The sequence below is a fragment of the Setaria italica genome, chromosome III (genome assembly GCF_000263155.2).
Source record: "Setaria italica strain Yugu1 chromosome III, Setaria_italica_v2.0, whole genome shotgun sequence".
Classification (NCBI taxonomy): Eukaryota; Viridiplantae; Streptophyta; class Magnoliopsida; order Poales; family Poaceae; genus Setaria; species Setaria italica.
Window position 1 is genome coordinate 25291569 of NC_028452.1, and position 14776 is coordinate 25306344.

The 14776-nt window shown below is 47.6% G+C and overlaps 2 protein-coding genes across 2 annotated transcripts; both read left to right on the plus strand.

The window, feature by feature from the left end:
* Positions 1-5889: 5889 nt before the first annotated feature.
* Positions 5890-9071, plus strand: LOC101755244 (ERBB-3 BINDING PROTEIN 1). The gene is made up of 10 exons (XM_004962311.4): positions 5890-6057; positions 6181-6277; positions 6848-6932; positions 7018-7167; positions 7252-7405; positions 7612-7827; positions 7904-8040; positions 8126-8217; positions 8440-8622; positions 8813-9071. Exons 2-10 carry the CDS (start codon positions 6181-6183, stop codon positions 8902-8904), a joined length of 1206 nt encoding a protein of 401 aa, XP_004962368.1. The 5' UTR covers positions 5890-6057; the 3' UTR covers positions 8905-9071.
* A 1789-nt stretch (positions 9072-10860) lies between these two features.
* On the plus strand, positions 10861-14089 carry LOC101754843 (ran-binding protein 1 homolog a). The gene is made up of 4 exons (XM_004962310.3): positions 10861-11162; positions 11264-11415; positions 11517-11642; positions 13502-14089. The coding sequence occupies exons 1-4, from the start codon at positions 10984-10986 to the stop codon at positions 13708-13710; spliced, it is 666 nt and encodes a 221-aa protein (XP_004962367.1). The 5' UTR covers positions 10861-10983; the 3' UTR covers positions 13711-14089.
* The last annotated feature ends 687 nt before the right edge of the window (positions 14090-14776 follow it).

The following is a 14776-nucleotide window of genomic DNA, read 5'->3' on the forward strand; positions in this document are numbered from 1 at the left end:
GGGACTTCTTCTATGGTCTTGGTCTCCATGCTAAACACCATGGGGTCTGGACCACTTCCTCGGGTGTGGCAGGTCACTTGCACACCATCCCGATTGGTTAGGTGCACTACCTTGTCAGCACACCCTATATGACCGTCATGCAAGCTCAACCAGTCCATTCCAAGAATCACATCTATCCCTTTAGACTTAAGTACTACTAGATCCGCTAGAAATTCTACCCCACTTAAATTGATCCTTACCCGAGAACAACCTAGTGGACACTGAATGTCAGCTCCAGGAGTCCGGTTTAATAGGGGTAACTTTAGTAGTACTGTAGGTATATGGTGTTTTTCTACAAAACTTGAGGATATGAAGGAATGTGATGTTCCAGAATCAAAAAGTACTGTTGCCAAGATTGAGTTGACTAGAAACTCACCGAGTACCATGCCCTAAGCTTCGCGAGCCTCCTGCGCGCCGATGTGGTTGACGTGGGCTCGTCCGAATGATTGCTGGGGCGGCCTCACCTGCTGACTGTTGTTGTTGCTGCGGACTGGCACACGGTTGGCTCCTAACAATGTGGCCCTAGGCCCGGCTACTGAGTTGGAGAAGGCTGATGCTGCTGGCTTGCTGGCATAGGGGCAGTTGGCGATGAAATGACCTGGCTCCCTGCAGTTGAAGCATGCCCTACCGTTGCCAGTGACTTGGCTGGCGCTGCTCTGTGGGGTCTTGGCAGGGTTCTGGCTCCTGAATGGGGCAGCGGTCTGGTGCGAACCGGGTGCTTAGGACTGGGTCCGATAATGCATGGGAGCTTGGGATCTGGGCAATGGGTGACCGAAGCTCCTCGGCTTCTGGAATCGGTCCTGCTGATGTGCCTTGCTCTCCAGGAACCGGCGCTTGTTATCCCTCCACTCCTCTGCCTTGGCCCTCTCGGTCAGGATGGCCATGTTCATTAGGGTGTTGAAGTCGGGGTAGATCTGGGGAGTGAGTAGGGTCCTCAGTTCCGCATTCAAGCCTTTCTTGAACATGTCCTGCTTCTTCTCATCCTTGTCCACCTCCTCTGGAGCATAACGGGCCAGCTCCATGAACTGGAAGGTATACTCTTCCACGGATCTGTTGCCTTGGCGGAGCTCACGGAACTCGTCCGCCTTGCGCTTCATGGTGGCTGCGGGGATATGGTAGCGGCGGAATTCCATCACGAACTCATCCCAGGTGATAGTGGAGGCATCCTGGGCGGCAGAGCAGTAGTTCTCCCACCAAGCTAGGGCAGTCCCAGTGAGCTGGTGGGCAGCCAAGAGAACTTTGTCCCTGCCCTCACAGCCAAATGGTTCCAGCTTCCTCTGGATGACGCGCAGCCAGTCATCTGCGTCCAGAGGGTTGATGGACCCGCCAAAAGTGGGTGGCTTGGTCCGGAGGAAGTCTGTCAACTTTTCATTCATGTTCTGCCCGCGGGGCCTCTGGCGAGTAATGGCGTTGGCTAGAGCTTCCAGTAGAAGGGTCTGGTTGTTCATCACTTGAACCAAATCAATAACTAGTGGGGGCGGTGGCTGCTGTGTTCCCACTTGGCTTTCTCCCCTTCCTTCTAGCTGGCTCACTTCCTGCTCCTCAGGAAGTGCTGCCGGGGGTGGTTCTTGCCTTTCTAGCTGCCTTTCAGCACTGGGGGTGGCATGGGCCTGACTTGGGGAAGTCCTGGTGGCACGCTTGGGCGGCATCCAAGTTTTATCGCTATCGGACTCCCCGTCCGCCATAGCGCACGGCACGACTGTCGGACTCTTCCAAAATTTAACCCCCCCCACACACACCAACCATGCCCAAGTGCTGGTTATGTGACCAAGCCGTAACTCGTCCAATGCCATGGACACGGCTACCCGGATAGGTTTTAACTCTGCAGAGGTTGTACACTTTTCCCACAAGTAGGGTACCGCAGCACGATCACCTTAGTGCCGGTGCGGATCCTAACAAAGCCATTACCCACCTTAGCTAAGACTGGCTAGCCCTCGTGGAAGCACCCAAGGGGTTCACGGCTCGTCCACAAGACCGTAATCGAGACCTAAGTCTCCAAGATCTTACTCCTTTTCCATGGGCTCCCGTTGCTCACCAGCACCCCTGAGGACTAACAATTCAGCTAGTGGGATTTATGCTAAGCCGTTGCCCATACAACGGTCGAGTGGTTGCACGATGGTTGAATTAGGCAAGATGACACATCAACTCGGTCCTTAACCATGATAAGATGGATATCTCCCGACATTTGCTCAACCACCGAGGTACGAGCACCACATCCTGGCATCCCACACAAGGAACACCCATCCATCCTGTCTACACATCCTTTTCCCTTGAACCCAGAAAGCCATTTTCCTTACTTGCACACACACACGCTTATTTTCCGAAAACATCATTGTAGTGGTGATTGTATTTAAGTAGTAACTCCCTAAGCATTCTAGCGGTGGCTATCGACCAAATAGAGCGAATCATATTTAGAGACAACCATAGGATAACAAGGAATGTTCATAACAATCAAGGGGTGGCTATCCAACCATGTCTTGCGATGAAATAATATGCATTTTGTAAAACAGGCCAATGGGTTGTGTTTGAAAAACTAGGTATTAAATATGCATCAAAGGGTGAGATTGGACTTGCCGTCTTCAAAGCCTTCCGGGAGTTCCGGCTCGTGCTGCTGGTCCTCGGGCTCGGGCTCGCGGTCAAACTCCTCCTGGGGCAATCCGCGATCTACGGCACACACAAACGGACACACAAATAAATAAAAGAAAATCGGTTTTTAACTGTGAGCTCCGAGCAGAAAACGTGAACGGAAAATAGGTAGAAAGATTATTTTTGGGAAATTTTGTTATAGATCGGCGGAGGTATTCTGGAGGATGAGGTGGTAAAATTTGGGATTAATTGGAGGAAGTTTGGCACATGAAATGACGGGTTAAACATGAATTAGGGGCTTAAACGGAGATTTAGGACTGATTTATAATAAACTAGGGACCTATTTGCGAATATTTTTGGGGTGGAGGGGTCGATCTGCGAAATAGCCTTTGAGAGAGGTGGAAGGACCTATGTGTAAATTGGGGAAACTTGGGGGTTAGATCAGAATTGGAGAACTTTTATCTCTTCTTCTTCCAGGAAGGGAGAGAGAGAGTGGGGAGTTGGGGGTCCGGCGGCGGCCGGCCGTCGGGGCTTCGCCGGCGGCGAGCCATGGGCCGGGGGCGGCGGAGGAAGGGAGCTCCATTTGGCCCCTTACCTAGGAGTTTCGGAGTGGGAAAAGGGGCGGCCGACGGTGATCTGGTGGAGGCGGCGTCTGGGCGGAGGGGCTCGGGTGGTGGCGGCGCTATGTGGCGGCGGCGGGGCTCGGCGCGGGCAGCCGGGTGGCGGTGGCGGTGTGTGGAGGAGGTGGCCGAGGCGCCCCTCCTTTTATAGGCCGGCGGTGGCGTGCTGGGCGGCTTGTGGATGGGTGAGGAGAGGAGCCGACGAGGGGTCCTTTTATAGGCCGGCGAGGGTGGTGCCGACGGTAGGGGTCCGGGCGGCCGGCGGTGGCCGGCACGACACCGGTGCTGTGGAGGGCGAGAGAGGGGGTAGGGGCCGGCAGCTGGAGGTGTGGCGTGGGGCCGAGGCGGCCGGCGTGGGAGGGGCGGCGTGCGGGGTCGGAACGGCCGGACGTCGGAGCAGGCGGTGCAACAACCGGGGGCCGGGTCGGGAACGCGGCCCGAGGGAGGCGATGGCGTGGTCGGCGCCGGGCCGGGCGGCGGGCCCCAGGCGCGCGGAGGCTGAGCGGCGTGGCGCCAGTAGAGGTGGCGCCGGGGGGGCAGTTAAGGAGCTGGGACCGGACGTGCGGCACCAGGAAGAAGAAGGAGAAGGAGAGAGAAGAAGGAAGGAGGAAGAATAAAGAAGAAGGAGGAAGAAAGGGAGAGGGAAAAAAGAAAAAGAAAAAGGGGAGGAAAAAGAGGAAGAAAAAGAGAGGGACCGGCGGTAATTGCGGCACGCGGTCGGAGCACGCGCGCGGCGGTTTGACGACGGCACGCGGCGAGATTTACGAGCACAGATAGAAGATAGGAGTCAGCTCGGATGCCGGGACGGCGCAATTGCCGGGACGATTTTGGAATTCCGGGAGCTCAGCGGTAAAAAGATTTTAAAGGCGATTTTTAACGGGTGATTTTAGTTGGTGATTTCCGCGGATGTTACAATTTAGCACGCCAAAGGCCCTTTCAATATGATTGCGTAGCTGCGCATGCCGATGGTTGAACAATTCTTTGTAATTTGCATACTGATTTCCATGTCTCCTAAACTCACTAAGGTGATATCTAACTCCTCGGTATGGAGCAATGAATGAGGAAGTATTTGCGTATCCACCATCTATAAGGTAGAACTTCCCCACAGGCACATGAAAACCCTTCGCACGTGCAGACCGTAGGATTCCTGCATCGGATGCAGATCCTTCCCAACCACATGAGATGAAAGTGAAATTTAAATCAAAGTCACATGCACACATGACACTCTATAACAAGGTTCCCTTCCTATTTCTGTAGGGAGCAGCTCTTTCTTGTGCAATGGTGATAGGAACATGAGTGCCATCAATGGCCCCAATGTAGTTCTGGAAGAAAGGCATAAAGCGAGGGTCTGATGTAATCTTCACATGTGTCTGGTTCACATTTGGGAGCTTCAAGAATCTATGGGTCAGTACTGGAATTGTATCGAAGAACTCTGATATTTTCCTATGAATTGTCTCACCACTATGTTGGAATTTCTTTTTTAGCCTATCGGTACTTGCATTATGAGAGAGCATGAACATAAACATTCCTAGCTGCTCCTCAACTCTAATACCACGGGTGTCACACAATAAGTTCTCCACTCTAAGATAATTTGCTATAATTCTATACAACTTATTCATGAAACCTTATCCACATTGATTCTGCTTTAGCGTTGCCTCCTTCGTTCCCTACATCCATGTGCTTGTGTCTTTCTCGTTTCTCAACAGCCGGCAGCCGCAGCTTAGGCCCCCACGCGAGGTCGAGACTTCAATCTTCCACACACACTGCTCCAAATCTCCCACAGTCCCGCTCAGGCGAGGTCGAGGCTAAGTCGCCCCTAATCTACCGCCCACGCTAGGCTGAGGCACGGCCGAGGAGGAGGCGTCGTCGCCATACTAGAACGTGCTTGGCCGACTAGCTGAGGCGTCGCTGCCGTGCTAGATGGCGCGTAGCCACTGAGCCACATAGCTGCTGCGCAGAAGGACGTGAGGTCGAGGTTGTGATGCTCAATTCCCACGGGGCCATGGGATTCAACAGGGACGTTTCCCTGATAGGTGTTCTTCAAGGCTAGAGCGGGGACTCAAGTTCGAGGATCGGGGCGGGAACAGGGGGCGCTCCCACCACCGCTGCCCGCCCCTTTGCCATCCTGAGTTCGAACCTCGTTCTACACTTGGCCTCCGAGAAGGCCGCGCAAGGGTGCGCTATTTAAAAAAAAACAAAAAAAACCCAAAACCTCACTGAGACACTGACTTATTTTTAGAAACACTGAGACACTGACTTATTTTTAGAAACACTGAGACACTGACGGTCCAACGCCACAGCACCCTCGAGGAGGAAGGGGCCCAAGTGTTCAGTGGCACGCGCTTCCCGTACTCGGCTGCTCCTCCGTTCCGTCACGTTTAAGTGGAGACCGGACGGGATACGGTCCCCCACACGGCCACACGCGGCTGCTCTGCGTCAGTCGGGCAGTCGGGCCGCACCGTTCCGTGGCCCACCTGTAAGCCTTATCCAGCCCCACCCAACAGGCGGCGCGGCCCAGAAACCAGCCACGACGACCGCACCTGTCCCACCCGTCAGCGACGTGCCAACCGTGCTCGACCGACACCCAGCCCCATTCGCCAGCGTCACGCGAGCCTCCCCTCGAAGCCCTAGCCAGACGCCGCCGCCTCACCCCACCCGGCTGCCTTGCCTCCCTTTCTAATCCCCCCTCTCCCGAAGCCCAAACCCTAAACCTAAACCTCTCACCCCGCCGCCGCCGCCGCCACCACCACCACTTTCGCCGCCGCCGCGACTCCCTTCCAGACGCCGGCGCCCCCCGCTTCGGATCGAAGCAGTGAGTATTTTCCGTCCCACTCCACGTCCCCCGTGCTCGATTCGGCCCGTTTCGCTTGGTTTCTGTCACTTTCTAGACATTTCTGATCGCTTTGGGTGTTGTTCGTTCTGGTGTGCGCTGCAGATGTCGTCGGACGATGAGGTCCGGGAGGAGAAGGAGCTCGACCTCTCATCCAACGACGTCGTCACCAAGTATAAGGCCGCTGCCGAAATCCTCAACAGTAAGTAACCTCGCCTTCTCGCCAACCTTATCATTTTTGTGATTGACCTGCTCTCTGTTGCTGCCGCTTGCCTGGGGTAGAAGGGCGGTGTTTGGATTTTTTTAAGGACTGGTTGCCGCTGGTATTTTTGAATTGCTATGGGTAGCTGGATTTAGCTGTTTGGTGAGTAATAAGTTAGTGATGGCAGTTTTTGAAAAATGGAAATTGATATGTTGAAGTTGTTCATATTGACCGTGATGGGAGTTTTTGAGAAATATAAATTGGTAGAGTTAAGTATCTGGTATCAGTTGTGGGACCTTATCCATTGTGGGTTGCAGAATACAGGACTATCTGTTTGCTCCATTTTCTTTGGAATTGTTTTTTGTGTTCTGTTTTGTATGCTTGTTAAGTTCAAGAGCATGATTTTGATGATGTTCGCTGATAGAGTAAACTCTTACGGTTATGGTATTTAGCTCTTAAGGTTACTTTGGATTAAGTATTTGTTTGGGAGATTGGTGCTTGCTTTAGCATGATAGTTCATACAAACATCAGAAAGGTAATTCTCAAAGTGTCTTCCCACTTTTGGAACAGACGCTCTGAAGCTGGTTGTATCTGAATGCAAGCCAAAAGCCAAGATTGTTGACCTTTGTGAGAAGGGCGACTCTTTCATAAGAGAGTAATGAATCTTTCTGCACCTTAGTTCTCTTATGCTACTTGGTTGCTAATTTGCATCCTAACTTGGGCTTCTTTGTTGGCAATAGGCAAACTGGGAATGTCTACAAGAATGCAAAGAGGAAGATTGAAAGGGGCATTGCTTTCCCAACCTGTGTATCCGTTAATAACACAGTATGCCACTTCTCACCGCTTGCCACTGATGAGGCAGTTCTGGAAGAAAATGATATGGTTAAAATGTAATTATCTTGCTCCAACTATTTCTGTAATGTTTCCAGGGAATTGTATTACGATCCTCAAACAATTTTGTTTTCTTTTCACAGAGATATGGGCTGTCATATTGATGGTTTTATTGCTGTGGTGGCTCATACTCATGTAATTACAAATGGGCCTGTCACGGGAAGAGCAGCGGATGTTCTTGCTGCTGCCAACACCGCAGCAGAAGTTGCAATGAGGCTTGTGAGACCTGGGAAGAAGGTGCAGTCTTTCAGAAGTTATATTTTCTCTTATCATTGTTGTCTGGTCCCTAGGCATATTCTTTATGCTTTCTCTGTTTACGGTTTAATATTTGTCCTAGTATCTGAAAAATGTTAAATTGGTGACCTAACTAAGTATGTACTTTTTGTTTTGTATGTGTCTGGTTGTTGTTTTTGTTACTAACTCTGTGCTCATATCTTCTTTAGAACAAGGATGTTACTGAAGCAATTCAGAAAGTTGCTGCTGCTTATGATTGCAAAATTGTTGAAGGTGTTCTCAGCCATCAGCTGAAACAATTTGTCATTGATGGTAACAAAGTCGTGCTCAGCGTCTCCAATGCTGACACTAAGGTGGATGATGCTGAATTTGAAGAAAATGAAGTATATGCAATTGATATTGTTACCAGCACTGGGGAGGGAAAGGTAAGAATTTCTGTTACTTGCTTATGATGCTTCTATTTAACTGCTTGCTCACATTTCTGTTGGATGTTCATGGCAGCCCAAGTTATTGGATGAGAAGCAGACCACCATCTACAAAAGGGCTGTAGACAAGAATTATCACTTGAAGATGAAAGCATCAAGGTTTATTTTCAGTGAGATCAGCCAGAAGTTCCCTATCATGCCTTTCACCGCTAGGTTAGTAACTGCAAACTGACTTTTGAGTTCTGATGCCATTTTTATGGTCGCATCAACTGAAATATGAGTTTATAAATTGTCACAGGGCACTGGAAGAGAAACGTGCGCGCCTAGGCTTGGTGGAATGCATGAACCATGAGCTATTGCAGCCATACCCAGTACTTCATGAGAAGCCAGGTAGAGAAATACAGTCTCCTTTACACTTGAACCACTGAATGCCTGAATTAGCTTTTCAACATGTCTTGACTTCTCAACCTGGGTTCTTTACACCTATTAAGGTTTGTGGGTTCATGATGTAGATAGTTTTTAGTGCTCATCTTTAATTCTTAAGATTCTGTAGTCAGTGTAACCTAGTTGTTTATTGTAACAGTAGTAATATTAAGTGGTTGCATCATGTAGGTGATCTTGTTGCACACATAAAATTCACTGTGCTGCTGATGCCAAATGGATCGGATAAGGTTACATCACACCAGCTACAGGAGTTACAGCCGACAAAATCCATTGAAGACAATGCTGAGATAAAGGCATGGCTTGCTTTAGGGACGAAATCAAAGAAGAAGGGTGGTGGAAAGAAGAAGAAAGGTTGGTCCAGTGAACACGAAGCTCATTATTTCGTACTACCCCTTAAGCTTTGCCGAGTCTGATCTATGATAAGCAGTGGCACACTACTTCGATTTGAATGTTTTATCTGTTCAACAACTCTAGTGCCTTCTGTCTGTACATGTTTTTATTTTCCTTGGACTTAGGCACATTTCTTTGTTCATGAATATAGGCAAGAAAGGAGATGCAGCAGAGCCTATGGAGGAGGCAACAAATGGTGCTCCAAGCCAGAATAATTCTGATTTTTGGAATTGCTACCTCTAGTTTTGTTCATGTTTCTTTGCTGCGTCTGATGGTGTTATATTACATTCAGTTGTGGAAAAATTGAGTACTGTTTCAAGTGTCTAAGAAATGACGCATCCTGCTGCACATTATCGCATCTAATGACATAATTATCTATGAGGCATGTCCAGTGCTAGTTCTTTGTTTTGCACAATCTCACTTCCTTGGGATAATTTAGAGGTACTCCCAGCCTGAAAAATTTTAGTGTTTGCAGGAGCGACGCTTTCAGATGGACGCTCTTTGAATGTGCTGGCAATTGCTTTGATGTAGCATCAGGAAAATAGTTGTTCAGATACATGACTTCGTTTATAGGCATGTGTTCATGGCCAGCATCATGCATGTGAATCCATTCATGGCGTCTCAATTGTGTTGAATTTATCAGTCCAACGTGGATACATGATCGTCTCTGTGCTGCTGCACAGGGTAACCTGGAATCACACCTACTCCCCCATTCATAATGGCACGGAGGTGTTTGGTTAGTGGCCGACCTGAATCGAATGCTTGCAGCAGAGGAGAGCCATTTTAGGATGTAGTACTACGGCTCGGACGTCAGATAGGACACTGCCCGTCTGACGGTGCTATAATCGCGTTTAGTTACTGTGCTTGCGACAAATTTTCGCTATGATGAAACAGGCCAAAAATATATGCAATGTCCAGTAATAACGACTTAGGCACCAGTTTGTTTTTCAAAAGGGTACTGCAAATATTGTTTTTGGTTGTTGCATACGGGCAATTAAAATGTTGCCGATGATTCCTTTCTGCAGCATAAAAAAGGTTATACTCTCAATATCCCAAATGACCGGTAAAAAAACTGCCCTGTATACTAAAATCAGTAGAAAATGCAAACAAGGCCTACCAGCGAGAAAAACAAAAGGTAATAGCTAGATTTAGTAAAGCTTGGAAGATTAAAGTGGGAGAGAAAGAGGACGTTCCTGGTTCGCTAGGTCATTTCTGCAAGGTTTCATTTAGAAAGTGGTCGGATGTTGCTTACCAAGGGACTGATAATGGGTATACTTGGGTTAAAGTTACATAGGCCATCAGAGAAAAAAGGACCTTAAGAAGCTTTAACAATCACCGAAATTGTCATGCTTGGGCCTGACGAAGAAAAGCAAAGCACGAGGCTCGTTGTATACGACCTCCACTCCGTTTTATTTGATGTTTGTTAAAATTAAACTAACCAAGTCAAATATTTTGAGTTAATGGGAATACATGGTGCTGATAGGTTAGCAATACTACAATTCCTATTAATTTGAACTACCAAAGCTAACGGTTAAATCATTTTCTTGCATTGTCCTAAGTATACTCTAACAATTTATTCATTGAATTAAAGAGACATTATATATATTACATTGTATGTAGCTGTCAATATATTGATAAAGGAAAGCTTACACCCCTGTTTTTTAAAAACAACACCCTAGAGAGAATGAAATTGCAACAAGAGTATAAGACCTGTAAGGTCATCTTCCAAAGCGACATGATCACTCCCTTAAATTAGTTACACAAGAGAAATGACGTATTGTTAGATTTTTTTTACGTTATTCCAAGGTGCTATGCAATTATTTTTGAGCGGGCAAAATATTCATACTACTACAAATTACTCCCTCTGTTCCAAATTGCAGGTCGTTTTGATTTTTATAAATTTATAGATATTATTATGCATCTAGATCTGGTATCTAGATGCATAACAATATCTATGAATGTAGAAAAGTCAAAACAACCAATGGAACGGAGAGAGTATATTTGTGGCTAAAATTAATTTGCGTCCGCATTTTCTCGCTTATTACTTGACGTAAACAAACCAAACACCGGCTATTACCGCCAACGAAGCCATCTGCAAGAAACCGACGCTGTTTTCCAATCCGCGTGCTCGGCACGCAGCACACCCCCATCTCTCTGGTAGTGGGTCCCACCCTCGCCTCCCCTTGGCGCACAAAAACCCTAGCACGCGGGCGCAGCCAGCCCTCCCCCCAAAGCTTCTGGAGACATCTGCCCGTCCCCCTCCCGCCGTCGCGTCCTCTTCGAATCGAATCGAGAAGCGCATCGACCGCGATCATCCACCCCATGGCCGACAAGGAGCCCGTCGCCGAGCGCCCCGGGGCCGCTGAGGAGGAGGAGGACGCCTCCGCCGCCGCCGCCGCGGGGGAGGAGGAGGACACGGGCGCCCAGGTGGCCCCCATCGTGCGGCTCGAGGAGGTTGCCGTTACGACCGGCGAGGAGGACGAGGATGTTCTCCTCGACATGTGAGATGCCCCACTTTCCCGTCCTTTGGTCCCTGGTGCGCGCGATTGCTCGCCCCGGATCGATTAGGTGCTGATTTGGGCGGGCGGGTTGGGTTTTGCAGGAAGGCGAAGCTCTACAGGTTCGACAAGGACGGCAACCAGTGGAAGGAGAGGGGCACTGGCACCGTCAAACTCCTGAAGCACAAGGAGACAAGCAAGGTCCGCCTTGTCATGCGCCAGGCCAAAACGCTAAAGATCTGCGCCAATCATCTCGGTATCCCCCTTCTCTCTTTGAAATTCGCCGTCGGAATATGTTTCTAGCTGTTCTTTGATCCCAAATAGTTGTGATTCTGATGCCGCGTGCTGTGTTTGCAGTGGTCTCGTCCACGAAGATGCAGGAGCATGCCGGCAGCGACAAGTCCTGCGTTTGGCATGCTGTGGATTTCGCTGACGGTGAGCTTAAGGAGGAGATGTTTGCTATCCGGTTTGGCTCCGTAGAGAGTGAGTTCTTCTACCTCCTTGTTCACCCGGTTGTTTCATGCCCCAGCTCTATGTTTGACACTATAGATGGCTGAGCTTTCAGGTCTTCTAAAACTAAATCTAATTGTTTGGACTGTGAGGTTATTAAGATCTTAAGCTGATAATAGGATGCTTGCAAGTAGGTCCTTCCCTTACCTGTTATTGCAAAGTGACCAATTGGTTTACAAAGTAAAAGGTCTTTTTGGGTTGATTAAATGATTTTGACAATTCAAGGCTGTTCTATCAGTTAATGCTGAAGAATCAATTTTATGTATTGAATCGCCATCTTATATGACTTTATTTTTGATCAGTTGTATGGTGACAAATGAGTTTTGCTTTATTTCTTGGCCTCTATGCATAAATAAGATGATTTGTTCATGTGTTGTATCATATTGTAAATAATACTAAAACCTCAAACAAGGCCAAATTACTTATATTTGCTACAAGGCAAGGTGATTGAATAGGCACTGGATATTGATTTTGAGAATATTGGAATCCAATAATTCCATGGCTTGTTACCGCTGTATGTGCCACTATCCTGTCTTTATGAAAAACTATTGTTAGGGATGTGTCTGTGGGTGGGTTGAAAGGGGCCTGATCATGTATTATCACCGGAGGTGTGCCAGGTTTCGCAATCAATTGATTACAACCTCTTGGGGTTTATTGTTTGCATAATTTACCCACTGTAACACCATATTTGCATAGTATCTTTTTACCAGTCCTTTGTCTGCATGCCAAGTTTATGTGATCTAGTTTTACATTGCAACATCTAAGTTTTAACAAGCCCTTGGTTTTGGGCTTCTAGTGTATTCCCCTCCTACAGTGGACACGCCATATGGCCTTTTCTTTTTTGTCCTGTATAATGTAATCATCGATTTGTGAATTCCTGAGTGGTCCAGATGAAAAATACCCAAACTGGACATCGCATCTACATTGTAAAATGGATCAGCCATACTGTTGCGTGTATGAGCATACCAGCCTAGCTTCTATGTAGTGCTCACTTTATATGTAGGATTCCAGAAGTACATATTGATATACAACCATGAATGCCTGGTAATAGTGTGGTTGGTAGGCGCTTACCATTTGCAGTTCTTAAGCACAGCTCATTAACTCATTCTGTATTGCTGTTATGGTAATACATTATATTCTCTCATTGTTGTTGCTGTATATTTGAATATATGGGTTTTTTTAACAAATTGTTTGATGTCCTCGTTTTGATGTGTCTTGAGCTTAAATGAGTTCCGTAAAGCAGTCACGGGCATTAACTTTGGTTTATCAGCATACTCCGTATACGTAAGCATGTTCTCATGCGTGTTCTGTGTTGGCCCCTGTTTGGTGGTAATTCTGTTAGTTCAAATGAGCCAAATATTTGCTATTAACGTCCTACTAACTCAGTTTTTATTAGTTACAATGGAATATAAGCTAGTGATATTGTTTTTAGGCCATTCTTAGTGCTAAAACCTTTACTATGGTATACTTCTGTCTTCTGCTGTGTGTTTCTCCCCTGGTTAAAGCTGTTCTCTTCACAATTTAGTTGTACTGTTAATTGGTGTTGCTGACATCTTGGTAAATAGGTGTAACATCTGTACTGCAATGCATCAGGGCAGCATATTATCTGAACTGCGATCTCATGTTTAGACCATGTATTGTTTTACCCTCATGGATAAGTCTATTTAGAATGCTGTGCAATTGCACTGGCAGTCTGTTATGGTGTCTGTTAGTGAAATGTTCCTTCCCCCCTTCTGTTCATTGCTAAATTTCTAGTCATTGGCTCTTCTAAAATCTTGCTGAATTTCATTAAATTGTGCTGACATAATTTTTCCTTTGATCTCATTATATAGACTGCAAGAAGTTTAAGGACTTGATTGATGAGATTGCTGAGTCGCTTACAAAGAATGAAGGCAAGGAAAATGAAGACAGTTCATCCACTGCGGGATTGCTGGAGAAGCTCAGTGTGAGTGAGAGCAAATCTGAGGAAAGTGTGAAGGCAGAATCAACAGAATCTGGCAAGGAGGCAGAAAGCAAAGCTGGGGCAACCCCATCTGAGTAGATGGCTTAAACAGTTTGTTGGTCCTTCCCGCAAGTGCAAGTTTGGTACTCGTTGCGCATGATGTGCTTCTAGTCTTTGGGGGGAGTCAGAGCAGAGTCGTCGAGTCGTGTCTTGGTAGCTCCGTTTGCTTTACAGAGATCGCTGTTCTGAGTGAGGCTACGTTTGGATTTGGTCTGGGCTTGATTTTGCTGAAAACAAGTCCGTTGGTATCAGTCGGGAACGTTGGTACGTGAGTTTGCGAGTATTTCACTGCATGGATCGTTATGGATTGCGTTAAATTCATATAAGATGCATTCTATATTTTTATTTGTGCTATATACAATACATCATTTCTGCGACGCTAGTCGCGGGGAGATAATTTAGACCAGGTGTTTGTACATGTGATTTTGTCTAATATACACGTTTTCCTGCTCCCGGAATGCATCTTCGACGGCACAGGGGACGACGCCTTGGCCAACTGTTCACTGTTCCAGAAGGCAGTAGCTTCCCATTTTTCTCCCCGGGACATGACGCTCGCTCGCAACAGCGTACACACCAGAGTCCCGAGGGTATTCCGCTGGAAGATTCAGGAACATCAATTAGAAACAATAGCTCGTGCGTTCGGTTTCCTTGCTTCTATCTCATTCTTATTACTGGAGGTTGATTTTTGGCGAAATAGCTGCTTGGTGCAGTGGGGGCTGGGGAGGAGGCCGATTTGGGCAAGCAGCAGCTCATGTTGCTCGAATCAGCAGCAAAGACCCGATTCAAGTCAGCAATAGCTTGATTTGGCAGGGGAGGACGCTCATTTGAGATTTGAGAATCTGGATTGTAGAAGTTACGATCTTGTCATCTCGTCGGCGGAGATGTCAATCTGGGCGGTAATGGGGCTGATTTGAGTGGCTAGAACATCTAGGTCCGCGGCGGGGAGGTTGATCTCGCCGGCAGGTAGGCCTAATTGAATTCTTTTGACTATTTTTTTTATGTTGCAATAGCTTGGTGTTCCTGAAGAGAAGATGGAGACATCTCGATGCCGAATTTTCATAAAATGTTGTGATTATTATTTTGCATGTTGCAGCATCATATCTTG